This window comes from Bos indicus, chromosome 4, assembly GCF_029378745.1.
Source record: "Bos indicus isolate NIAB-ARS_2022 breed Sahiwal x Tharparkar chromosome 4, NIAB-ARS_B.indTharparkar_mat_pri_1.0, whole genome shotgun sequence".
In the NCBI taxonomy this organism is placed as follows: domain Eukaryota; kingdom Metazoa; phylum Chordata; class Mammalia; order Artiodactyla; family Bovidae; genus Bos; species Bos indicus.
In genome coordinates, this window is record NC_091763.1 from 92,450,166 (window position 1) to 92,475,720 (window position 25,555).

The 25,555-nt window shown below is 44.8% G+C and overlaps 1 protein-coding gene across 1 annotated transcript in view; it reads left to right on the forward strand.

Moving 5' to 3' along the window:
• SND1 (staphylococcal nuclease and tudor domain containing 1) overlaps nucleotides 1-25,555 on the forward strand; it is a 422,258-nt gene that overhangs the window by 222,455 nt on the left and 174,248 nt on the right. Inside the window, exons 13-14 of the mRNA XM_070787306.1 lie at nucleotides 3,848-3,958; nucleotides 21,770-21,842. Of these exons, the coding sequence (XP_070643407.1) occupies nucleotides 3,848-3,958; nucleotides 21,770-21,842 (184 nt within the window). The remainder of the gene's footprint in view (nucleotides 1-3,847; nucleotides 3,959-21,769; nucleotides 21,843-25,555) is intronic.

Genomic DNA, 25,555 nt, shown 5'->3' on the forward strand with positions numbered 1-25,555 from the left:
TTATCAGTAAATTACACATCATTTCAAAGGAGGCCACGGGAACAACGTAGCATCACTTCTGTGACATTCCTGCCAAAGATTCATAACTTGCCGCTGATCACAGGAACATCAGACAATCCAAAATTACTGGCCTGTACTTGTGAGAAGTTTCAGGACTGTGGTAGACTAAGAAAGATTGAACTTCTCCAGACTCAGGAGATAGGATAACAAAATGCAAAACCTGATTCTGCTCTAGATCCGCTTTCCCCTAAATTCTCTATTGGAACAGTTGACAAAATTTGAGTAGGGTTGTAGGTTAGATGGCAATAATGTGTCCACATCGATATCCTGGTTCAAGTCATTGTTTACTATGTGGAAAAATATCCTGATTTGTCAGAAATGCACATTAACGGTTTGGGGGATGATGGTGTAAACGGTCATTTGCTCTCAAATGAATCAGAGATTGGCATGTTCTTTGTTACTGTATGTGCAATTTTCCTGTAAGATTGTTTTAAAATTACTTATCCCCTCCTTCCCCTACTTTTAAGTAATCTAGTTAATTATAGTCAGTTATCTGACCTTCTCTATATATTATTGCTTCCACTCTTGGATTTGGGGTGTAGAGATTGGGGAAGGCAGGCAAAAGTGTGATCAAGTAATTATTGTGAGTGAAATCTATGTTTTAAGAATCCCATTCTCATATATGGGCACAGCATACCTTTTCCAGATTGGCAGAATATAGTACCCCATGGTTTCAAAAGTATCTTATAATGAGAAAGTAAATGCTTTTCACAACCTGCTTGCTGTGGAAATGAGTGGGCAGGGAGGATGTCAGGTACATGGAGATCTTTTGAGAAAGCTCAAGAGACCCATGTTGCTTGTGTTTTTCTTAAGAACATCTGATCCTGCATAGTGGAAACAGTTCACTTCCCATATAACCTAAAATTCTCCTTGAGCTTGGAGAAGCATTTCAAGTCCAGCACTTATTCTGTTTCCAGCTGATACAGAGAGAGATGATTTCCTGTTAGACTTTCAAGACTGTTAGGTCCCTTTTTGTATGCTGATTGTGAATTATCCATTCGAGCCAGACATGTGTAATTGGAGTAGAATTACTGATACACTCAAGAAAGCAGAATTTATAAATTTGTCTAAAGCAGCATAATGTCATGGCACATAATTTAATGTTCTCTTTCCTTACTGGGCAACTAATCAGCACACCAGTGTCGAGTTCTGAGCCATCTTTGGCCAGAGGGAAATCTCCTGACCTTTCATTAGTGGCCCAAAGAAATGAATGAGAGTCAAGTACACGGATCTCGGCTAATTCCATTTTATTTGTCTCCCTTTCATTCTCTTTAAATACAAGTCTTGGATAATGGGGAGGAGAATGACAAAAGCTGGGAAGGCATGTTGAAAGCTTTTGTTCTTAATTCTATGCTGGGCAAGCTTGGCTAATAAACGCTTAGGATAAGAAATAATGTTCCAGTGCTGTATTTCTCATACTTGGCTACAGAGCAAGAAAGACACAGCCCTTGCCCTCTTCGACCTCATCAGTTTGAGTTGGAAGATGGATGATGAATTAATTGTAATACAGCCTGATTTCACAGGGCAACACATACCAAGATGAAAATGCACGCAGTGTGATTCTCACACACCTGGCTCATGGGCGGGGCCCCGTAAGTGATAACTGTCATTGTTTCCTGTGTTTTTACCTTCCGTGCCTCAGCACTAACATTGCAGCCATTCTTCAGGAAAAGTCTGTGTTTAGGGAAAAGAAGCTAAGAAAACATGGATTGCACTGAAGCAGGTGGTGGAGTCTGAGGCCCTAACTGGTTTGCAGATATTTGCTGGCGGGATCCAGAGGGTGAGAAGCCCGCAGGAGAGGAAAGGGTTGTGTCCTTGGTTCTGCTGGCCACGCAGGAACTCAGTTCAATACTGTGAATTGATTGGAGCAGCATTAACCAGGATGGATCATTAAACATTTGTACTGTTTTGCTTTGTATTCTCCAGCTTTTCATATAGAAGCTTATTTGTGTGGATTTTTCCCTCGCCTGCTCTGTCATTCCAGCTTTCTGTTCCAGACCCCACATATCGACTGTAAAATGTCAATGCTTTGTTATTCCAAACGCAGTACCAAACACGTCTTTGTTGTTCTGGCATTTCCGATCACTAAGCCCTCACAACCTGTTGCAGCTGGGTGTGTCCCAGCTGTCCCTCTGGCCTCTTGGTGGGCAGAGCCTCTCTCCTGCCCTCTTGGGCCTTGGGTGAGACCCTTAGTTAAATTCTCCCCATCTACAGCTGCTAACTTGGGGCTGCTGGCATTCTCCACCCTGCCAAACCCAGCTCGGTGATGATGACAGCGTTTGCCAGCACGCTTATGCGGTGACTCAGGAGACAGGGTGGCCAGCAAAGCAGCCTCTTTGTGGGAGTGGATTTTGAGAAGTGCTAATTCCGTGGCAGTTTGGAGATATTAATATCATGCTGGCAGTAGAGAAACAGGCAGCAGAGGGGCACATAATGAGAAGAGAATCAGCCACAGCCTCTTTTCCTTCTTTATCTCCCTGCACATATTCCCCCCTCTTTTTTTCTTTTTTCTTTTAAAGTAAATCCCTGGGCCTCGATGAAGAGAACCCTTAAGTGGCTTGAGCTTGCCCATAGACTGGTTTAGCCCAGCTCATGGCATCCCCAAAGGCTGGGAGTCTGAGAGCACCAGAGTGCTGAGAGTTAACTGCCTTCCCAGCAAAACTAAATCATAGCATATGGTACAGTAGCCTATTCCTTACCATCCCTCCTCCCTAAAGGGCAGCTCACCAGATGGTCTGAGTGGGTCCTTTGGTGTACTTATGACAGACACAAAGAAAGACATAACGCCGCTCTCCCCCAGTGATACCATGCCTCTTGTCTTGCAGTTACTTGCTTCAGGTAACTTTTGAAAATCTGTTTTTGCAGTTTCACTTTTGCCCATCGAAGTTCCCTTTCCGGGTTGAGGAGAAACTAGGCTAACACGCTTCATTAGCTGGCCGAGCATCACTTCCAGTGTACTCCTCTGAGTAGATGAAAGTCGCTCACAGTGGCCCCGCTGTCTTATTCTAGTGAAGAGAACATGCAGCACGTTGAAGTTTGTTTGTTTTTTTTTTAAGCAGGATTCTAATCTGAATATTCTGTGGTCCTAAAAGGACTGTTGGGACTATTGCTTCAAAACTGGTCATCTGACATTTTCTACTTTTTCACTTTGTTCCCTAGCTCATGCCGTTTTTAATGAAGATGTTTCATCCTACCCCAACACCACCCCTCTGCCACCCCACAATTCCTTCTTGACCTCACCTCACCCAGGCCCCCTTGGAGTCAGCCAAGAGTCAGTGTCCGGAGTTCTAATGAGAAAAGACACACTCTTGAGTGTTCCATGAAACCAGCGTTTCTAAGTTTGCCAAACTGGAGCACAGTAGTTTCTAGTTGCAGTATAGGCTAGAAAAAAAGGAGATTTGGGGAAATTTAGGTCATGCTTTTATGTGCTTTGTTTTTTATCTGTGTGCCTGGTATTTTAGAGCAGACTTTTCTTGAGGGTAGTGACTTGTTTATACCATTCTGTAAATAGCCCTGCCTAATGTGGGCTTTTTACAGATATTTTCTGCCAGGTTTTATGTACAGATTGATATAGCATCTGACTGTACTAACCAGAAAAAAATGCTGAGCCAGGGGACTTGGTTATTCCCCCTTTTTGTTTGGATTTCTAGCTTAGCAACTCATTGGTCTTGAACTCCTTCCCTCTGCCAGGATGCCTTAAGACCCCCAGGTGCTAACTGTTGTTATTGCTGTTGACTGAGCCCCATATGCACCTCGAGTGCTCACTGACCTATCTTTTCTGTTGCAGAAACATTGCCGAGGCCCTTGTCAGCAAAGGTCTAGCCACGGTGATCAGATACCGGCAGGATGACGATCAGCGATCCTCTCACTATGATGAACTGCTCGCTGCCGAGGCCAGGTGAGATGCCTAATTATTAAAGTGAATGCCTTGGGTCCCCCAGCCCCACTTTATTCTTTCCCACTTCCCTGCCTGTCCCTGAGCAGAATTTGATGGAAAGCAACGTGCTGAGAAAGCCCATATTCTTTTATGATTCTAGCTTTTCCTCATCAAGATAAAAGGGGCCTCACTCACTTCATACTTGCAATCTAACCCAGGTTAAGCACGCTGGGGCCTCTATATTTTTAAATTTGCAAAATTTAGGCATATATTAGACATAATCTTCCCAGAAGATGTTGTAAAATGAACAGATGAGTAAATACTATGTGGAATATTTTTATCTCCACCATCCTTTCCTTCCCAGGAACAAACCGTGGAGCCCTGCTTACTACACAGGATGTTTGCCTCGGGTTCATCCCTCCAGGGGCCCCTGCTCCCAGCCCCTCCCACTTACCACCTCTAGACCTTTCATCATGTACAAAGGAAATGAAAACATTTATTAGGGAATGAGTTTGGGTGTTACACTTCTGACAGCTGGCAGGAGAGCGTTTGTGAGAGGCCCTGTGACATTTTCCTTTGTCCTTCATCCCTGTGGCTGGTTGCCCCAAGGACATGCATACTGCTCAGCAGTATTTCTTAGTAGGGACCTTTCTCAGGGCTCTTTCTCATGGGGCCTTTCTGTCACTAGACGGGACTGGAAGCAGAACAATTCCTCTAGCCTTCCCAGGAAACAGCAAGAGCTCAGTGATCATTGCTGGATCCCTGTTCTGATCCAGAGCTCAGCAGACTGCTGCACTCTACCAAGATATACCCATTGTTTCAGAGCGGCTTCAGATACTTGTCTCATGCAGACACTTTCCTGTGACCTAGGAGTTTGTCTAGAAGTTTGTTAGTTGCCAGCCTGTGCTCCACGGCTCACGGAGGAATGAGTTTGAGCCCGTGTTATCTGTACCTCAGATTTCATCCCTGACATCACTTCTCTTGTTCTTTGGCCCAGAACATTGACCTGATAGGAGACATTTGCCTCTTAACACCGTGTCACATCCTGATGGATAGGGCATCTGTAGGATGTCACACGACGTCAGCTAAGAGAGCAGCCTGTCGCCTTGCTATGGCTTTTTGGATTCTTTTCTTGTGGGATTTTTCCCTGGAGGACCTGCCTAAGACTTCATTCTTAAGCACAAAGTTCAGTGTCTTTGGTTGTTGAATGCCTAGTGTAAAATAATACGACATGGACTTCTCTGGTGGTCTAGTAGCTATGACTCTCTGCTCCAATGCAGGGGGCCCAGGTTCAATCCCTGGTCAGGGGAACTAGATCACACATGCTATAACTAAGACCCAGCGCAACCAAATAAACGCATTAAAATATTAAAAAATAATAATACAATGTGTAGCCCATAATTGATGTTTCTCTTTAATCCTCCCTCACATCTTATGCTTCTCTCCCTGCCTATATTATCATTAAGCCAATGGGTTGAAAGGACTCATAGCAGGAAATGCAGCTCCACGTTTCAAGTACTTTTGATATCTCGCTATTCTAGGAAGTGGGCAGTGATGAGACTGTTCTTTGTGTGGGGGTGGGTTCTCGGTGGGCACGCTCAGTTGGCCTGATGGTATCCAAAGAAGCAGTCTTGCCTTGCCAGCATAGCGGGAGCCCTCAGCCATTCCATGGGATCTTGAGTCCCATTTTCCGCTCTGCCTTCTCTCCGCCACTAGTGAATGTTTAACTCTGACAGGCAGGTAAGCATGAAAATAATTTGCCTAGCTGCTCCGGAAAGTGAGGCCACAGCAAGCTCTTATTATGCTGTCGGAAGTAGCTGTGTTGTGCTCTAATGTTTAATGAGTATGCAGAGTTGGTGAAATTTTTTAGGTTTTAAGAAGAAAACAGTCCGGTTCTCATTTTGAGCTGATGGAATGTAACAAGATGCTTGCCTGTTAAAGCAATGAGCTGCCTAGAGATAATTGTGTTGAGCCACCGATTTCAGACGGATGATGAAAAAACCGGCTTTGGGGCCACGGCCCTGTGGCAGGTTGACTAAACAGAGAGCAATGAAGCGATTCCCCTGGCCAGTGAGGCACCGCCACGAGGCAGTACATACCTCACAACTCGTTAGAAGTGGCCTGTGTGACCTTCGAGTGAGTCCTTCTCAGGAGCAGTGCTGTCCACGAGCCCCAGGAAGGTGGCCCCATGCCATCTTCTAGATGCCAGTCCCAGTGAGAAAGACAGGAACACCTGCCAGATAGGAATGGTGGCCTTATAGCCATTGAAGACTATTTTCAGTGCAGAATGCAAACCACCCCCATCCACCCATCCCACTTTTGGGAAAATGCTAGTCGACCTTACTGCAAGAGCACCTTTCTTCTGAACGCTACTTTATCTTAAGTCGCCCTCATTCGAACTCTGGCCCCAGGAGACATTCCCTGTGTCACCTCAGCACTTCTGTGCTCATGTCACATTACAACATGTCAGAGCACTTTGTGCTTGCTGCCTCTGCCCCTTACGGCCCGTCTCACGAATGTGATCTGAGTTCACATTCTGAGTTCACTTATCTATCTAGTTCCCCTGGATAGAGAAGCTGTATTTTTTTTCCCCAATTGAACTTGGCCTTGTAATTTCAGGTCCCTGTCCATGTGGTTCCTCCACCTCCCAGCTGAGTGTCCTCTCAGATCTCATTAGCAAGTTGTTTACTCCTTTCCTTGGCCCTGAGTAGAACCCCTGAACAAGAATGGCTTTGCTCTTGACGCCCAGTCTTTCACCGCCTGGACTGTCACTTAACTGTCTTTTGTTTATCATCCTGCCGCCACTTTTTAATCTTCAGTGATTGTGTACTGAACCACGCCAATTTAAATTAATTTCCCAAGTTAAATTTCTGGAGGTACTGTATCTAATGCTTTAGCAAAGCCGAATAAATAACATCTGCTTTGTTCAGGGCAAGTCACTCATCTTGGAACTCTTTGAGTGAATAACAAGTGGGTGAAGGCAACGTGGCAAGGCCAGCAGTCATCTTGAGTCACCCAAGGATGGTGATTCCGAGAGACTTCTCTGTTCCTGAGCCCCAGATCCCCGTTTTCCTCTCTGGCTGTCACTAGTGGTCTTGGTGCCCAGTTCTCTTCCATTGACTTGGCTTCCCGGAGCGCTGCTCAGCTATTAATCCTTTTAGAGAAACGTTGTAAGCTTTGGGGAAAGGGCAGCCTGTTAACTTGGCTGACTCTTTGGGTCAGCACAGCTGCCTGCACAGGAGCTGATGAGCCCTGCCAGCCCTGCTTCCTCTGTGAGGGGCTATGATCTGCCGACCTTTCTCAGATCATCTGATGGAAGCTCAGGGAATGATGCATCAGGCCCACGTCGGTAGAGCGGGTGAGACAGAAGAGGAAGAAGAATGGCAATTTGCAGCTCCCTGTGCTTTCAAGCACATCCACCTGCCTGCCAGAAACGAGCTCACAGTACCCTCCGCAGCTCTGTTCTGTGTGTGCCTGACCCTTTGCGGCGCCTTCATTCGAATGGCACTTTGCTTTTGGGAAACCCTCAATACACCTCAAACACAGGGCGCATCTTGAGAAAGCCACATCTTTTTTTGTTTAAAGGACAAATGAACCCCTAATTCCCGGCAGGCGGCCTTCCTTTCTAGTTCAGTTGTCTATCATCGGCTGCCTCTTCCCTCCTTACCTTGTGTCCTGGCAAGATAAGGGTTTGGCACTTCTGTGTGTATTTTGGGGCATCGCTTCTCTCGTGGGCTCCATTGAAAGGCCCTTGGTTGTGTCCCAGCCTTGAGAGCTCCAGTGTGTGTCCTCGACATTTTTAGTAAAAAGAACTTGGGTACAGCTGACCCACACTTTCTGACGACTCTCCTGAACTCGGTGCTCTGTTAGGGACATCACGTGGTCTCCTTTGGTAAGTGTGTCGCTCCTTTCTGCATCATTCTAATTTTTCATTCCCATACTGACTTCCCAACGCTTCTCGTTCTTGTCGACTTCAGTATTTCTTGGCCAGTGGGCTGGCTGCTTTGTCTATCTTGACAAAGTATTCTAAGCTGAAGGCAGGGCTCTGACTCCTACCGGGAGTCACGTACCCTTCCTAGGTATTTCCAAGATACTGGGTCACTCATTATAGGAACGCTTCTTTTTTTAAGGTATTACACAGTCTCTCAAATTCTATGTGTTTGATATAACATGTGTTGTTTGATTTAAACAGTACAGATAGTGAGTTCCCTTAGCGTTCTACAGGCCTTCCTGGTGGACTTTTGTCAAACTTATTGTGGACACTAAAGATAAGCTGGTAATGCGTGGAGTCAAAGCCTGGCTGTGTGTCCTGTTTTCCTTGGACATCCCAACCTGTAGGATATCATCTGTCTGCATTCTCCTAAAGCTACTTTGTATTAAAATGTAATATTTGAAGGTTTCCTGGAAACTTACTCTGTGGTTCATTGCAGGACAACACAGAAGTTGTTCAGAAGTTGGGGCTTTATTCCTTTAAGGCACCTTTTAATTCTAAGATTTTGTGATTTCAAGATAGGCTGTATATATTCAGAAAAGAAATTGATGCCCCAACTTGACAGTGGGAAAGCAATTGTGTTGAACAACCTAGTGTCTGAGCAGATTTAAATGAATTTAGATTCATTCTGGACGTACATAATGAGGTTAGGGTTATCTCGGGAGAAGAGAAAAGGGCAGGCTCTTATCTTTGCCTGTTCTCTTCCTTGCCAGCACACTGCAGATTAAGGAAACTGGGGGCCTGTCCTCCCTCTTGGTGAGGCAAGCATGAGCCTGCCCTGTCTCAGAGCTGTGTGGACTCCTTGTCCTCCCCAGCCCTGCAGGGAGTCCTGTTTCTGATTGCAACTTTGCTTTTCTTTAAAAACAAAAACAACTAGTGTTCCTGCCTTGCCAACTTTGGCATCTCTGGTCTCTCAGCCCTATAAATACCAGTCAGGGGAGGACAGAGGATGAGATGGCATCATCAACTCAATGCCCATTAGTTTGAGCAAACTCCGAGAGATAGTGAAGGACATGGAAGCCTGGTAGGCTGCAGTCCATGGGGTCCCAAAGAGTCAGACACATCTTAGCGACTGGACAGTAACAACATTAAAATCCTATCAACTCTCTCTTGCTTTTACCCTCCCTATTGTGGAGTTCTCTCAGCTTGAACCTCCAGGAAATCTGTGTTGGCATTTCCATCACAGACTTTGATTAGAAGGCTATAAACTTAACTCTTTCCTAGGCCAACACCTGTAGTCATTAGAAACTGTTTCAGGTAAAGATCTCTCTTGGTGATACAGTTACTGAGTCTGCAGTGGGCTTACTGACTTCCAGGTAGCAGTGCTCTTGTGGCAGTGAATTGTAAATGTATTTTTATTTTGCATGTCTGTTGAAGTACTCTCAATACCACTGGGAGAGAAATGTGCTTGAGCTCCCACTCCTGATTCAGCCAGAGCAGCTCCAGTTTTTTCCCCTTGATTTATAGAGGGATTTTCCCACAAAATTTTAATAGGTGGAGGAAAAAAACGCCTTGTGCTTAGACAAACACAAAACGTTTTGATAAGGTATTTCCTGTCTGTGCCTTCAATTTAACTGGCATTTTCAATGCTGGTTATGAATGAAATGTGAAGAATCACTCACCAGTGCTTTTTTTGCTTTCTATTGCTTTAATTGGAAGAGGTCAGCATTGCTGGCTTGACACCGTTTTGACTTGGTATGAAGCAGATTTCATCTTCCTACCAATCCAGTGAGAAAACTGGTGTTGAGGTTGAATCTGTTTTTTGAAAATTTGAAACTAATATATCCTATCACAGTATACAGACTGCATGAGTTAACCAGTTCTCCAAACAAAATAAATTATTCCTCTAGTGGGTACAGTTGTTCAGGCTGGTTTTCTCTCGCACATGATGGCTTGGATCCATTCCTTTTCTTTGCCATTTTCTTTAGTGTATCCTGGGCCCTAGGCACTGGGGATAATGGTAGTGAAGAAAAAAGATACCAGACTGAAGCCTTACAAAGCATGCAGTCTTGGAGGCACACGCGTTGAATAATTGAATAGGACCTCTGGGTGTTGCTATTTTTCCTTTTCTCATTTTCTTACCTGTTTTCTTAGCCCCTCCTCTTTTTCCCTCTGCATCATTAACACTGCCCTCCTTACATCTTTTTTATTCTTTTTCTCATTTCTATTAAATTTTCCCATGAGGACACCTCCCTGAAACTCATCTCTTCCATCCAGCCTCTGTTCTGCTCAGTCGTTTAATGGTACAGCTTTTAATAAACCAAGATTTCACACTTTCAATCTAATGACCTAACCAAGTGAACATTCTCTTTGGATAAAACTAGATCCTACCAAATACTGCTGAAAACCACAGCTTTGATTTGAAGTTTTTCTGTTCCTTTCCTGTAGCACCAGAGTGCAGGTGGGTTTTTGTAGCCCAGAGTCATAGAAAGCTGGAGTTGGGTAAATTGTGTGCTGCCCTCTTCACCTGGCTGTGTTACAGGATGCTGGTACAGATGGACACCAGCTCGAGAAGGAGATTGGTCTTTCTCTTTAGTAACTGCTTCTTTTTCTCCCGTAACCCCAAACGTGCACACCCCACCAGATTTGGGGCTTGCCTGTAGGCGGCACAGCCAGAGGTCGCTGATGAGATTCAGCACACATCAGTGTTGGGGTTTCACCGTGGGGGAGTCAGGCACATCAGCTCCTGCACGTGGATGTGGTAACAGGAAAGTGCATTACAAGAGCGGGTGTGGGGAAGTGATTTGACGATACAGCTGAATGTGGGGAAATTTAGCTTTTCCCTTTCTTCAGAAGAGATGATGCACTCAACATCCAAATAGCAGTAATCAATCTGCATTTAAGGCAGCACAAATGGCCACTTCTGGAGAGCTGTATAATATCTCCATTTCCAAATAATTTTCTCTTTCAGGATATTAAGAGGATCTGTTCACTCTTCATCCTATCTCGCCTCCCAACTCCCAGTTCCAACCTATACGACTCAAGCTATGACATTCGTCTCAATGATTAGTGTAGGGGTTTGGGTTAAAGTCAGAACCCACAAGCTTTAGCTCCTCTGTGTACACAAGGTATGGGCAGTCAAGTCATGAACTCATAGGAAGAAGTCCTCGTTGCCCAGTCTTTTCTGTAATTGTTAATGTGCACTGGTTGTATTCTTGCAGAGGAAGTTGTTCTTGACTAACATCTGTAATTAATTGGGTGTTCACTGCCCCTTCCCACCCAGCTGTGACCATTTATCTGCCCACAGCACCTCATCTGTTCTCCACCATCTCATTGTTCTTTTGGCTAAAAGGCTCTTGCTCCTCTCAGTCCCTAAATATTTGAGGTTTCAAAATAGTTCCAACATATTTCAAAATACATTTGAAGATTATCATACTGTGAATATAATTTTAATCCCAAATAAATAAGTTGTAGCAATAAAGTGATAACATTTGATCCTTGCCATTTTTGAATGTCTCCTAATTTGATTCCCTAAGCCACTGGTTCTCACAGTCTGGTCCTCAGACCGGCAACATCATTTTCACCTGGGAGCTTGTTAGAACTGTGAATTCTCAGGTCTTGCCCACATCTTCCCGCCCTAAACCTATGGAAACAGAAACTGGAATTCAGCCCCAGCCATCTCTTTTCACACATCCTTCAGGAAATTCTAACACACACTAAAATTTGAGAACCACTGCCCTAAACAATTCTTAACTACTTTTTTTTTTTTTTTAAGAAAAAAATCAAAATTGTGTCCTTTTTGTGGCACATTAATGATTTAGTAGTTGGAATTGTAACCATTAAGTAAAGGTAAAGAGACTGAGCCGTGGACAGGATCAGCTTTGGATCTCTCTGCACTCCTGCCCTGGTGGTGCTTCCCTGGCAGCCATACTTATTTCTCAGCAAGCCCGTTGACTAGCTCTGTATTCCCTTTAACTCCTCTTTCCCCTTCCTCATGCCTTGCATTTGTGACTCTTTAACCAGATTCCTTCTGAGTAGCTTCTGCCAGCTCTTGGCTAATTTAATATGAAATCATCTTGAGAGTTGCTGTTCTCACGTGATTTGCCTCCTCTGTGGTATCAGGGGGCAGAGTGGTTGGGGAGCGAGTCTCTATTACAGACGTCAGTCTCCTGCTTTGGCTCTAATCCTTGGAAATCTCTCCGGAGGACTGGAGTTCAAATAATTAATCACTGATACATCAATGCCCAGAATTTTATAGCAGCTTGTGAGAGAGAAATCTCCTTCAGAGCTTTCTTTCTTTTGTAGACCTCTTTGCATCTAAGTTTCCTGTAAATTCCCTCACATGAGTGTGATCTTCTACGCTGCCCCCCAACTCCCCTCTTCCAACTCTGGGCCCAGAAGTTGAGTAGGCTTACTTCCCATGCCTCTTGCTTCTGTGTCAAGTTCAGAGAGCCAAATCTGTAGCGGATGGCAGTGAATCTTTTCCAGCAGGTCCCTGTAAATGTACTCACATTGGAAAAACCATTTTCCCAGCAGTAAGTCTGTTGTGTCTTTTGACTGAGTAAAAGGCATTAAATTTTTCTCTGATGTGTTGTTTTTACAGTAACAAATAGCAGGTGCATTGGAGGAGAAAACAAAAACACATGGTCTGGTGGGGATGTGGGTGAGCGAGTAAATAATTGTGAACATCGTGATAAGCATGGAGATCCCAGTGGGCATATGGGATACGTGAGAACAAGCACCTAAATCGAAGGGATTATCCACAGATAGAGTCCACGAGCCAAGGCATGCTCTGTCCGGGTTGCCTGGGGAAAGGAGGTGAAAAACAGGAATGGCGCTTCACTGACCCATGACATAGCCGTCCAGGTTGTATGAATTTATTCTAAGAAATAATTAGTAAGATGCCTGACAGTGTAAGACCTATTCCTTTGGCGTAATTTACAGGGCTGGAAGTATTACACTGGAATAGTACAGTCACAGAGATACCCAGCAATAGACAATGTGCATCCGTTACAGGTTTATGTGCAATGATTAGAAAATGATGTAATAAAACTAACAACACAAGGAAGTGTTCATTTAGTTCACTATTTGTGAGGGAAAAAAACAATTGCTAAACTTTGCCCACAATTTTCTTTAAGTGGGCAGGTATGGTAAAGAACCTGCCTGCCAGTGCAGGAGACGCAAGAGACACAGGTTCGATCCCTGGGTGGGGAAGATCCCCTGGAGAAGAGAATGGCAGCCCAGTCCAGTATTCTTGCTGGAAAATTACATGGACAGGGGAGCCTGTGGCCTACAGTCCGTGGAGTCACAAAGAGTCGGACACAACTGAGCAACAGCACGCACACACACGTATGTGTATCAGCACTTAAAAATTACGTTAATGGTGCTTTTATCTTGAAATTGAATTATGGATTGTTCTTTCTTGTACTTTTTCTGGCCCTGTATTGCCTCTGTGATAAAGACATGAAAAAATTATTAAAACCAGTGTCATTGAGACAGCTTTCAGTTGCCATTGCCTCTAATCTTCCCTTTCTGCAGCTTGTCCCCTCAAGAAGACTCGAGACTGACACGGACCATTTCTCCTGGGCGATACTAATCCTGTGGCCCTAACCTGGGACAGCATCATCTGCTCATGTTTTCATGAATCTAATATTGCGCTGCCTGGTGGTTCTCTTCTACAGAGCTCAGTTTTCCCCTCTTAACCTGAGCACAGCAGATCACTTGTCACACCTGGCACAACAGAAATACATCTTCATTTCTTTTTATATTAGTTTTAGATGAGGTTGCCCAGAGTTCCTTGTTATTTGCTCTACTGCCTCAAAAGTCCTCCCACCTCCCCTTGACCGTAGGACTCAATTTCCTCCTTTCCCAACTATGTACGCTCCATCTTTTCTGTCTTATCAGTGATTCTGATTTCGTTTGCAACGCAGCTGCATCATCTTAGCTCACCCGCCCCCCCATTGTGCACCTGTGCCCGCTCCACATCTCATTTTCTGAGTGTCAGGACCTGGTTGCCTCCTCCAGGTGCCAAGGAACCAGTAAAAAAAGCTGAAGAAAGTGTTGCTTGCTGCTGTGTTTCACTGCTGTTTGTTTCAGTTGAAACTCTGTATTCATCAATGTGAGCTAAAAATAAGTTGCAAGATTCTTTAGAAGTTTGGCAAGTTAACTGGCTCTTTGTTCTGTTTTTCCTCCTTTTCTGTTTGAATTCTTTCCCTTTCTCCATAGTTACATACTCTGTACTACCCAGTAGGTGCTTCTGACCGTCCTGCCACTTGGTCCTGTTTTATTGTTCGTGTTAGCTGGGGCTTTGCTCCCATCACTGCCTTTCAGGTGGCCAACCACCTCCTCTATCTCTCGGGGACCTAAGAAGGGGAATGCGAGGCTTCTGATCTTGATGCCCTTGTGCTTCCGCTCAGAGGCCAGGCTTTCAACTCTTCTGCCTTGCCCCACTCCAAGTAGCGAAACCAAGATGCCTGCAACCTGGAGCATGTATCTTACCACAAATCTGCACCTCCAGGAAAGCCAACAAGCTCACTCTTCTGTGCTCTATGCCCACTTTGGCATTATCCAGTCTCCAGTCTGAAATATCTTCACACTCTGTGTTAGTCAGTGGACATTGGTTCAGCTTTACCAGGCGCACGATAATTTATCTAGGTGACCCTGAGTTTAAGACTATGTAAATATAGCTCTGTATTAAATACTGTAGCAAATATTAAGGCTAGAATTCAAGTCCTCAAAGGGCCCATAGTCTACTATAGAACTAAAGTGAATGCATGATGCAGTTCAAAAATACTGCATTGCAGTTTGTAACTGGATGCTCAACTGAGTGATGCACAGACGTGTACCCATTCACATATATAATTCTACTGCTTCAGAGTAGTTTGTAGATACTTCCACTATTCAAACAGACTCCCACCTAGGGCCCCGATTTAGCAGTTTGTATGTGACAGCTGTTTTATGATTGGGATGAGGTGGTGGCTTTTTTTCTCTAGTGTGGATCTATGAATGATTTGCACGTAAGGGTCTGGAGAAAATGGACCCCACTGGATTAGAAGGAGTAGGGAAGACAAACGGGCCCATGAAAGCCAGGTTACACTTTCCCCTTGATGGCACAGGCTGGGGGTCTCTGTTATGGGTATAAGCAGGGGAACAAAGTGATGAACTGATTTTGTGAAGAAGTCATGGAGGGGTGGTGTGTGCTCTCAAAGGAGCCTGAGTGGATTTAGTTAAAATAGTCCTGATGTTATCTTGGAATAAATTGATGTGGGCCTGGCCCAAGAGGGTTACAGCAGAGCCAAGTGAGCACAATTAGGAAGGAAGAAAGGCTTGGCTGTAGGCAAGGACTCAGAGCAGAGTTAAGGGATAGCTTGGTTTCCTGGTTAACAAGGCAGTGCTGTTAAAGGGGAGTTGCCAGTCAGGGCCTCCTGATCTTGCCGCGTCATTTCCCTCTGCCTCTGTTGTCTGCTTTCCATCACTTTGTTTCCTTTAGATCCCTTTTATGTATAAAAGTGGTTCTTTCTGTGAAGCTGTTGGAGTTCCTATTCCCCAGAAAAATTCACATATATAATTCTCCTACTACTATTTCAGGTTGATTCATAGATACTCCCAGCATTCTCCCTGAAGCTCACTTATGTCACCAGGTAGAGAATTCCTGGGACTTCCATGGTGGTCAAGTGGTTAAGACGCCATGCTTCCAGTGTAGAGAGTTCTGGTTCATTCCTTGGTTGGGGAACTTAATAAAATTCCACATGCCGCACTGCATGGCCAAAAGATAAAAATAACTTTTTTAATCCCAAGAAAAGGGACTTCCCTGATGGTCCAGTAGCTGAGACTCCACAGCCCCAGTGCAGGGGGTTTGGGTTCTAGCCCTCAGGGAACTAGATCCAGCAAGCCACAACTAAGACCCCATGCAGCCAAATAAATAATTGAATTTGATTTTTAAAAAATTCCTCATGTGGCAACTATTTTATGATTGGGTTAAGGCTGGCTCTAACCTTACATTCTTTGAACTTTTTTTGTAAACTTACAAAATTATTCAGAATACCAGTCTACCATTGTTGTATTGAAATTAAAGTCATGGCCTCTTTGCCACAAGATGAACTGATGATTCAGGATGTCAGTGGTGCTAAGGCTTGTGCCTTGGAGATGGAGGCTTTTCTGCAAGGGGCCCTAGAACCGAAAAGCAAACTGTTTCTTTGTACAGTGTTAGGTTCTAATCCTTTTATGCTAAGTAGTAGGCTAATCTCCCTTTTAACAACACCCATGTCTGCCTTTGCAGAGTTGATGGTTTTATCTTCTAGTGGGAAAGCAGTAGTATCTCATACAGGAGAATTTCAAACTTGGCAAGAAGAGTTTTGTGCTGATCTGAATGGGGTTCCTGTCCCACGCTATAGCTTCTAGAAGCTTCTAGAAGCAACCTAAAAAGCAGAGTTTTCATCCCTCTCCTTTACTGTTGCCTCTGTGTATGCGTACAGACGTTATTCACTTTTCCCGGCTGGCGATGATTTCTGTCCATTATGGACACTGCTGGTCGTTGCCATCTTTGTGCTGTGGCTGCTTGGAGAAGAAAGCCTCCGACAGGCGCAGGCTGAGTTCTGCCCCACTGCTTCCTTTCTCCCGGCTGGCCTGAGCTCCAGCCTGCCTTTGTGAGAAAGCAGCTATTAAGCAGACACAGCAGGCGAAGTTTAGAAGTCAGGAGTTTCATTCCTTGCCTAATGAAAAGGGATGTTGAGCCGCGGTTTCAGCCTGCAGGAAGTGTGGGGAGAGGAGTCGCCATTTGCTCGGTGGAGCAGGCACTGGTGGAAAGCAAACTTACTACCTTCTGTACCCTCCCAGGTCTTAAAAGTCAGAGTGCCCCCAAACCTAGGCCACAGAGGCTGGATTATGTAAGATTTGGGGATTGCCCCACCGAGAAGTCATGACAAGGCAGCAGAAGCAGGATCTCGTTTTCATTTTCTGTATGTACAGCTGTTAGTAGACAGGCATGTCACATATGCACTTTGCATCCTGGAAGAAAAAGGTACATAGTATACTCCTTTCAGGAACAGCACTGTGGTGAGCCTACCACTCTTGGTGTTTGATCCTTACTTCTTTGAGATAAGAGCAGGTATTTCTGCACTGAGGTGTTCCCACAGATCCTCTCTCTCTAGAAGCCCTTGTGTCAGACTGACGGAGGTTTTCTGGGGATGGCTCACCCAGGGCCCTTTCTGCAGCAGTGGGCAAACAAGGACATAAGCAACCGCAGCACAGGGCGGGAGACCTGGGTCTCCCTGAGCGGGCCTGAGACCGTTTAGCAACTTGGTCAGTGAGCCCTCACGCAGTGCGGCCTGGGTCCAGTGTACTGTTTACTCTTTAGTCCTGGGCAGGCAGCGTTTGTAGTTAGTATTTACAGATAATAATAACAAACTTTCACTTTTGTCTCTGTTTTGTTAAGAACTAACAACAACTTGGAGAAGACGATGGCACCCCACTCCAGTACTCTTGCCTGGAAAATCCCATGGACAGAGGAGCCTGGTGGGCTGCAGTCCATGGAGTCGCTAAGAGTCGGACACGACTGAGCGACTTCACTTTCACTTTTCACTTTCATGCATTGGAGAAGGAAATGGCAACCCACTCCAGTGTTCTTGCCTGGAGAATCCCAGGGACGGGGGAGCCTGGTGGGCTGCCATGTATGGGGCTGCACAGAGTTGGACACGACTGAAGTGACTTAGCAGCAGCAGCAGCAGCAGCAACAACTATTTCTCAGCTTAAGTATGATCTGTTGTTGTTTAGTTGCTCAGTCGTGTCCGATTCTTTGCGACCCCATGGACTATAGTCTGCCAGGCTCCTCTATCCATGGGATTTCCCAGGCAAAAATACTGGAATGGGTTGCCATTTCCTTCTCCAGAGGATCTTCCTGACCCAAGAGTTGGACCCGGGTCTCCTGCATTTCAGATAGATTCTTTACCACTGAGCCACCTGGGAAGCCCTTAAATATGATACTGCCTCTTGAGTGTAAATGAAATTTACAAAATTTGCCTGAAATCTTATCTAATTTAGCAATTGTATCTAAAGTATGAAAAGATGAAGTCTTTGAAGGTTTTTCCAAAATTAATGCCTGAATGCAACCAAGTACCTAATAATAATCTTTTTAGGAACAAGGTCCTAAACAAGGTCCTACTCATGTCCATCACGACAGTGATGCCGTCCAACCATATCATCCTCTGTCGTCCCTTCTCCTCCCACCTTCAGTCTTTCCCAGCATCAGGGCTTTTCCAGTGAGCCAGTTCTTGGCATCAGGTGGCCAAAGTATTGGGAGTTTCAGCTTCAGCATTAGTCCTTCCAATGAATATTCAGGACCGATATCCTTTAGGATTGACTGGTTGGATCTCCTTGCAGTCCAAGGGACTCTCAGGAGAGTCTTCTCCAACACCACAGTTCAAAAGCATCATTCTTCAATGCTCAGCTTTCTTTATAGTCCGACTCGAACATCCATGCAGGACTACTGGAAAAACAATAGCCTTGACTACACAGACCTTTGTTGGCAAAGTAATGTCTCTGCTTTTTAATATGCTGTCTGGGTTGTTCATAGCTTTTCTTCCAAGGAGCAATCATCTTTTAATTTCATGGCTGCAGTCACCATCTGCAGTGATTTTGGAGCCCAAGAAAATAAAGTCTGTCACTGTTTCCATTGTTTCCCCATCTATTTGCCATGAAGTGATGGGACTGGATGCCATAATCTTAAAGTTTTTTAAATGTTGAGTTTTAAGCCAACTGTTTCACTCTCCTCTTTTACTTTTATCAAGAGAGTCTAGCTCCTCTTCGCTTTCTGCCATAAGGGTGGTGTCATCTGCATATCTGAGGTTATTTATATTTCTCCCGGCAATCTTTATTCCAGCTTGTGCTTCAGCCAGTCTGGCATTTTGCATGATGTACTCTGCATACAAGTTAAATAAGCAATGTGACAATATACAGGCTTGACGTGCTCCTTTCCATTTGGAACCAGTCCGTTGTTCCATGTAAGGTTCTAACTGTTGCTTTTTGACCTGCATATAGGTTTCATAGGAGGCAGGTCAGATGGTCTAGTATTCCCATCTCTTGAAGGATTTTCCATGGTTTGCTATGATCCACATAGTCAAAGGCTTTAGCGTAGACAAGGAAGCAGAAGTAGATGTTTTTCTGCAGTTCTCTTGCTTTTTCTATGATCCAACGGATGGTGGCAATTTGATCTCTAGTTCCTCTGCCTTTTTAATATTAAGACTTAATTTTAAAGAATTCTGGTTTGTTTCAGATGTCATATGCATACTGTTATCCATATTTTCTGTTTGGAGTATGATGGTTTTTCCCCTTGGGGTAGTATGTTTAACCTTGGTTAAGTCCTAAATTTCTGCTTATGTCATAAGGCTCCCTTGGGATCATAGAGAGAAAGAAGAGTTTTGATTTACCACCTCCCTGCTTTTACAAAGAACCTGTTTTCTGACTTACTGCCCAGGCCCTGTTCTTTTTGCCTCGTAGTATATGAGGTGCTCTCCAGCCCCCAGGAGAGGCCAGGCGTTCAGCAATGTTCTCACATGAACCATCTGTTTACTGGGTAGGTCCGTTTATTTTGGTTGTCCTGATTGTTAGAACAGGAGAAGGCTGTAGGCAGTTTGTGCCCCCACAGGACCTGCAGAAAGCTAAGCATGCCTCGCCCTGAAGGGAAGCAACTTACAATTGGGGTGACGGTGAGCTTGCCTTGCCTCACAGCAGGTTTGTTCCCAAGACTCCTCCTTCGAGTTTATGGTAGCAAAATGGGGAAAGCTTGTTGGTGGCAGGGGAGACTGTAGAAACAGAACACAGTCTGGATACACACAGGGCTTAGGAGCTAAAAGAGTTGGATCTACTATTAGTGTGGAGATCCCAAGAGACCAGGGGCTAAACCTTGAGAATCAGCCCCCATCTGTGGTCATCATCAGATTCCCTGAATGATAAAGCACTGGACTAAAATTAAATGGAGAAATTCTGACCCACTTGCAATGTCTAAAGCCCTTGCCTTGATTCAAATTCAGGAGGAACTGTGCATTCAAGGAACGTGGGAATGTTTTCTTTCTGTTAACAGTTCAGAGTAGAGCGAGTTACAGTTTTTTTTAATTCTGTATTTTGATTTCTTACCCTCATCACGGAATGGAAACTGAGTAGAAAGGGAAGTGTTTTGTTTGTTGTTTCTGAACAGAGGATGTTTCAGATAAGTTGAGTGAGAGATAGGTCCCCTGGGTGGAAAAGGAGGCAAATGATGAGGGCCGCATATGTAAGAAATGACTGTTCCACTTTGCACTCAGCAACTCCCACCCAGTTTGATTTGTGAATTGGATTTAGAAAGCTAGGACTCTAGTAATACCTCTAGTTCTGTTCGTTCATGGAGCCTGGGTACGAGGAGGGCTGCAGTGTGGTTCATAGTGTGATGGTCCTACACCTTGACCCTGGTCTGGGCAATTTACTTTAACACTTTCTCTGAGATATGGTAACCCTAGAAAGTCTAGTTCATGAAGCAGACACATTCCTGAATCTTTCTCTGTCCCTAAACACAAATGTTCTTTACATGCCAGTATGCACAAAGTGTTAATCACTCAGTCATGTCTGACTCTTTGCAACCCCATGGACTATAGCCTGCTCTGTCCATGGTATTTCCCAGCAAGAATCCTGGAGTGGATTGCCATTTCCTCCTCTAAGTATTCGTGAAGGTCTTGACTAATTGCTTAGTGCTGTACCATCACCTTTGAGTCTGAGGTCCTTCATTGTTACACAAGTGATCAGGTCCCTGAAGCTACCACTCAAGGGATTAGAACGCAAAAGGTGGGAGATTGGACCAATTCAATTAGGACACAATTGCTACTGCTGCTGCTGCTAAGTCACGTCAGTCGTGTCCGACTCTGCGTGACCCCATAGACAGCAGCCCACCAGGCTCCCCGGTCCCTGGGATTCTCCAGGCAAGAACACTGGAGTGGGTTGCCATTTCCTTCTCCAATGCATGAAAGTGAAAAGTGAAAGTGAAGTCGCTCAGTCCATGGACTGCAGCCCACCAGGCTCCTCCGTCCGTGGAATTTCCCAGGCAAGAGTACTGGAGTGGGGTGCCATTGCCTTCTCCGAGGACACAGTTAGACCAATCCAATTAGGATGCACAAGTTGGTCAGATGTGTGTTGCAGGATCCCCTGCTAAACTCATTGTCATTACAACCTGAGAATGAGGCTTATTCTCAATTATGCACCTTTGCTAATTTCTTCCTGATTTAGTTATTATTTATTGGCCATGCTGCACAGCTTGCATGATCTTAGTTACCCAACCAGGGATTGATCTCAGGTCAGGCAGTGAAAGCACTGCATTCTTAACCACTGGACCACCAAGAAACGCCCTTCTTCCCCCATATTAAAAAGACTTCTGTACAATATTGCTTCATTCAGGGCAATTTATCTTTTTACCTGGGAGAAACTTATTTCCATTAGAATTGGAACGCTAGGTACATATATTGCATTGAAAATGTTTCATATGATTAAACCCAGAAAGAAACATTATTACTTCAAGAAACATTATTACTTCTGTTTTTCAGGAATACGCTCTTCCAACTGATTGTTCTTTTATGCCTGGAACAATGCCTTTCATTTGGAGACAAGTTAGGGAGCTTTCTCTGATAACAAGGTGAACAGCTGGCCTTAACTAGCAGCCAAGCCATGGTTACTGGACTTAGGGGAAGAGCAGACATGTACCCTCCCCACCATGGAATGTTCTGGACAACAGCAGTTACTCAGCAGTGTGCCCTCTGTAGTCACACATGCCCAGTGAACTGACCTCTCTTCTTGCCCCCTTTCCCTCCCTCCTTAGCCCTTCCCACTGTGGTTTGTATTTTCATTGATCACTTTTTTTTTTTTTCCTTTCTCTTTCTTTGCAGAGCTATTAAGAATGGCAAAGGATTGCATAGCAAGAAGGAAGTGCCTATCCACCGGGTCGCAGACATATCTGGGGTGAGTTGTGTCGTTGAATGGAGCCATGTGACTTCGAGGCGCCAAGAGCTTGGCTGCTGCTTCACTGAAGGGCCTCCGCTTATGTGTTTTCTGTAGCTCATTTGTTTTCAGGCACTGAATGTGAGTTTTTCCACGGCTTCTGCTAATGCCTCTGTAGAGATCCTGTTTTATTCTCTGGGAAAACAGAATTTAAACCAGGGCATAAAACCTCCCCGCTCTCCAACTGAATTTTTACTTAGTTGCTTTTCCATTTTCTTATTATCATGAGTTAGAAGATATTTCTCTCGAGTTGTGTTAAAATGAAATTACCTTAAATAAAAAAAAATGTTCCTGTTTAATTCTGTGACTGAAAAGTCTTAGTGGAAAAAAAATGTCAAATATAGATTTTCAGACAAGTTTAGCAATTAATCCTAATGAATGAGGCTGGAACGGTGTGAGCATCCTTTGAGCTAACAGATCTACTAGATGATAGAAAAGAAGAGGTGATGTAGATACTTTTGAGCTGCCTAAAGGCTGTGTCCAAATGACTGTTTGTGCCTAGGATGTTAACTTGCGTATTTAGGAGCTTCTGTGTCTGAATTAGATACCTTTGTTAATTGAGACTATTTATTCATTTATTCAGCAAGTGCCTACGGTGCCTGGAACTGTTCTCAACAGTGAGGGTATAACAGTGAACAGGACAGATAAAGACAGATAAGGTCCCTACATGCAAGCACTGAAGAGAGGCAGCAGTAGTGCCAGGGAGCGACAGCTTGGAAGAGACATAGAGCAGCCCAGGGCGGTCATGAGGGTTCTGAGTTTGATTTTGATCAGGGGGCCAGGGAAGACCTGTTGGCTGTCAGTTTCACCCTCTGTTCCTGGGACACACACCATCCAGTTCTGCTCACGTAGTCACTAATGGGTAAGGGGGGGCTCCAGGTCCTGTGTAGAGAGAGCACATAGCCCAGGGGACATGACAGAGGACGAGCTTGTCAGCCTCAGCCTGGACATTTGGACAGCTGGCCCTGGGCGCCAAGAAGAAAATGCTGTTGTAAACAGAAGCTCAGCCGAGCCCACAGCGGTGATGAATTCCAGTGAATCTTGTTCTGTTGTGTTCCCAAGCCTGACTCAGGCTCTACCTGTGGTTCCTTGTGATGGCGTCTAAACCCATCTGGCCAGCTCTCTATTGCCTGAGTGTGGTGTTCCCCTGTGGGCTTCAGTCACTGGGATTCTGTTAAACTTTCCCTCTCTGTGGCAGTCACTGCATACTACAGGTTGTACAGTGTGGCCTGTATTAATTGGACTTCAGTCACGATACCATGCCACTGTTCATCAAGTGAGGTACATGGTATGTGTCCCTCGTGGCTGAAGTCTGGTGTTCGAGCTGCAAGTGACTGTGTTGCATCTACTGAGGCTCATGTTTCACAGGTGACTTTCCCTGCACTGGTATCAGGACAGTTTTCTCTCTTGTTTACCATGCTGGGTAATTGTTCTTAATTTCTCTCTGTATCTGCTGTGGCATTCTCAGCCATATTTCTTTTAATGTCATTCTTTTGGTCAAATCAAAGGGTAATTTTTGTTTTGGTTTTTTAACTGCAGGGGGGGAAAGTTGTAAGATACCTATTTTGGAAAACATTGTGGTGACTCCTGCACTGAGAGCAGATATGCCCACCCCAAAGCTCTTGTCTGGCCCACTGGGGCCATCCAGAAGCTGAATTGAGCCTTGGGATGGTACTCTGTTTTGGCCTGCGGGGTTCGTGTTCATGCTTAGATTTCCCACTGGGATCGAAGTGAGGCCGTTGATGGCTTCTTGAGGCAGAGTTACACTTGTTTTGGGATTGTCCTCTTGGCATTCCCAGCATAGTGTCCTAGTGATCTTTAAGGCTATCTTTGAATCTCATGCTGCCTCCTACCTTGATGTGTTTCCTCTGTGTGTGTTTTGGTAGCCATGAATCTTAGGAAACATGTCTTCATGATCCACCCCCTAAACTGTAGTTCAGTTTCATACATACTTTTATTCTCTTTGCTGCCTAAATATTGGAGAATTGGTTTATTCTTACATTACTCAGAAATAAATGCAAGTCAAACTCCTCTACTTACCACATAAATAAGAGAGGATAGCTGGACCACGTGGAGAGTGAAAGTGAAAAAGCAGTCCATTCAATAGATGTCAGAATGACCTTGTCCACCTTCGTCACACATTATTCAGTTTAGGTTAGAGGCTTTTTTGGTGCCCTCTCTAACAGAAGAGTTTTGTCTCCCTTGTCTAACCTTCTCTTCTTTCTGTCACAGTATCATGTTCAGTATGTGTGTGTTGAATTCTCTTGCACTATTTAAGTGTGAGGTATGGGTCTCCAGTTTCCTGAAGTGTTCTGGCGATGTTACCGAGGGACCCGTGGTCAGGTAGGGTCAGTCAGGCCAATGGTTTACATCCAGGTGAACTAACAAACATTGGAATAAAGGTCATCTAAGACAAACACGTGTAATGGTTTCATTAAAGTTTGTAAAAAAAATTTTTTTTTAATCTTTGTGTCCCTCCCTCCCCTCATTGGCCACCCTCTCAGTTGCAGGCTGTGGTAAATGGCTCATTGAGCCAATAGTATATGCCGTATGCCACCACGATGCTGACTGTGAACCGATACTCATGCAGGACCTCTCACCCCACCCCAGGACACATCCTTGAGGGACAAAAAAACATATATGCTCTTAATATTTTGTTTTCTAAACACACTCAAGTAATATGCTCTGTGGAGGAGGTTATATATCATGACTGGGAGACAGATCACCCATAAACTTGTTCCAGTCTTAATGGCCTCCCACTCTTAGAGTTGGGTTTCTATCCATTGTTCCTATCTCTTCTCTTCTGTTTTGTAAAAAACGATTTCAACAGGTCAGGGTTGGAATGCACAAAGATGCCTCCTGTGGAGAGTTAGCAAGTGCAAGACCTGCTTGGCTGACTCCCTGCTGTGGGGAGTTAAGTAGCCCGGTGTAGGAGTGAGTGGCTGACTCTGCTTGGCCAGGTGAGATGCTGGCCTCATCCTATCGTGCTGAAGCAAGCAGGCCATTTCATGTGCACCCATCAGCTTTCCCCGGGACTGGACTGGACTGATTGATGTTGGCTACCAAACATGCTTTCTAACTTGGAGTTCTCTTGTGCCCAGTTGAGCTCTTACATGAGAACTCATTACAGTTTTTTCTTTTTTTTTGACTTTTCAAGAATGCTGCGATGGGTCCCCAGTGTTTAGATTGTGTTGGGCTTTAATTTTTGTTAAAGTAGATGATTTTTGACATCAATGTCAACGGAACGTAGAGTTTTTCATAAGGTTCATGGCATCTGTAATGCCAGATGCACGAACCTACCTTTTGACTGGGGCTAGGATAAACTTGACTCTTCTGCCTCTCTGCTCCTGTTTTTCAGGGTATCCACTAAGGGGGGAAAAAATCTGGGAGTTTGGGTCCTGAAACAGTTGCTGGTTTCCTTTATTTCTGATTTTTGAAAGGTGGAGGAAATAGGCCATGACCCACGCCTATCACCGCAGTCCTTGCTCCTCTTGTCCGCTTGCCCTCCAGGCCAGGACGGTTCCGTGAGCATGAAACCCACTGAGAATCTGATCGACTTGGTGCTAGATCTGATTGCATTTGTAGAGTGGTTCTGTGGCAACTGCTTCCCTTCATTCAACCCTGTTTTCATTATCCGTGCCTTTTCTTTCTCCCCGATCCTGTCTCCACTCCCC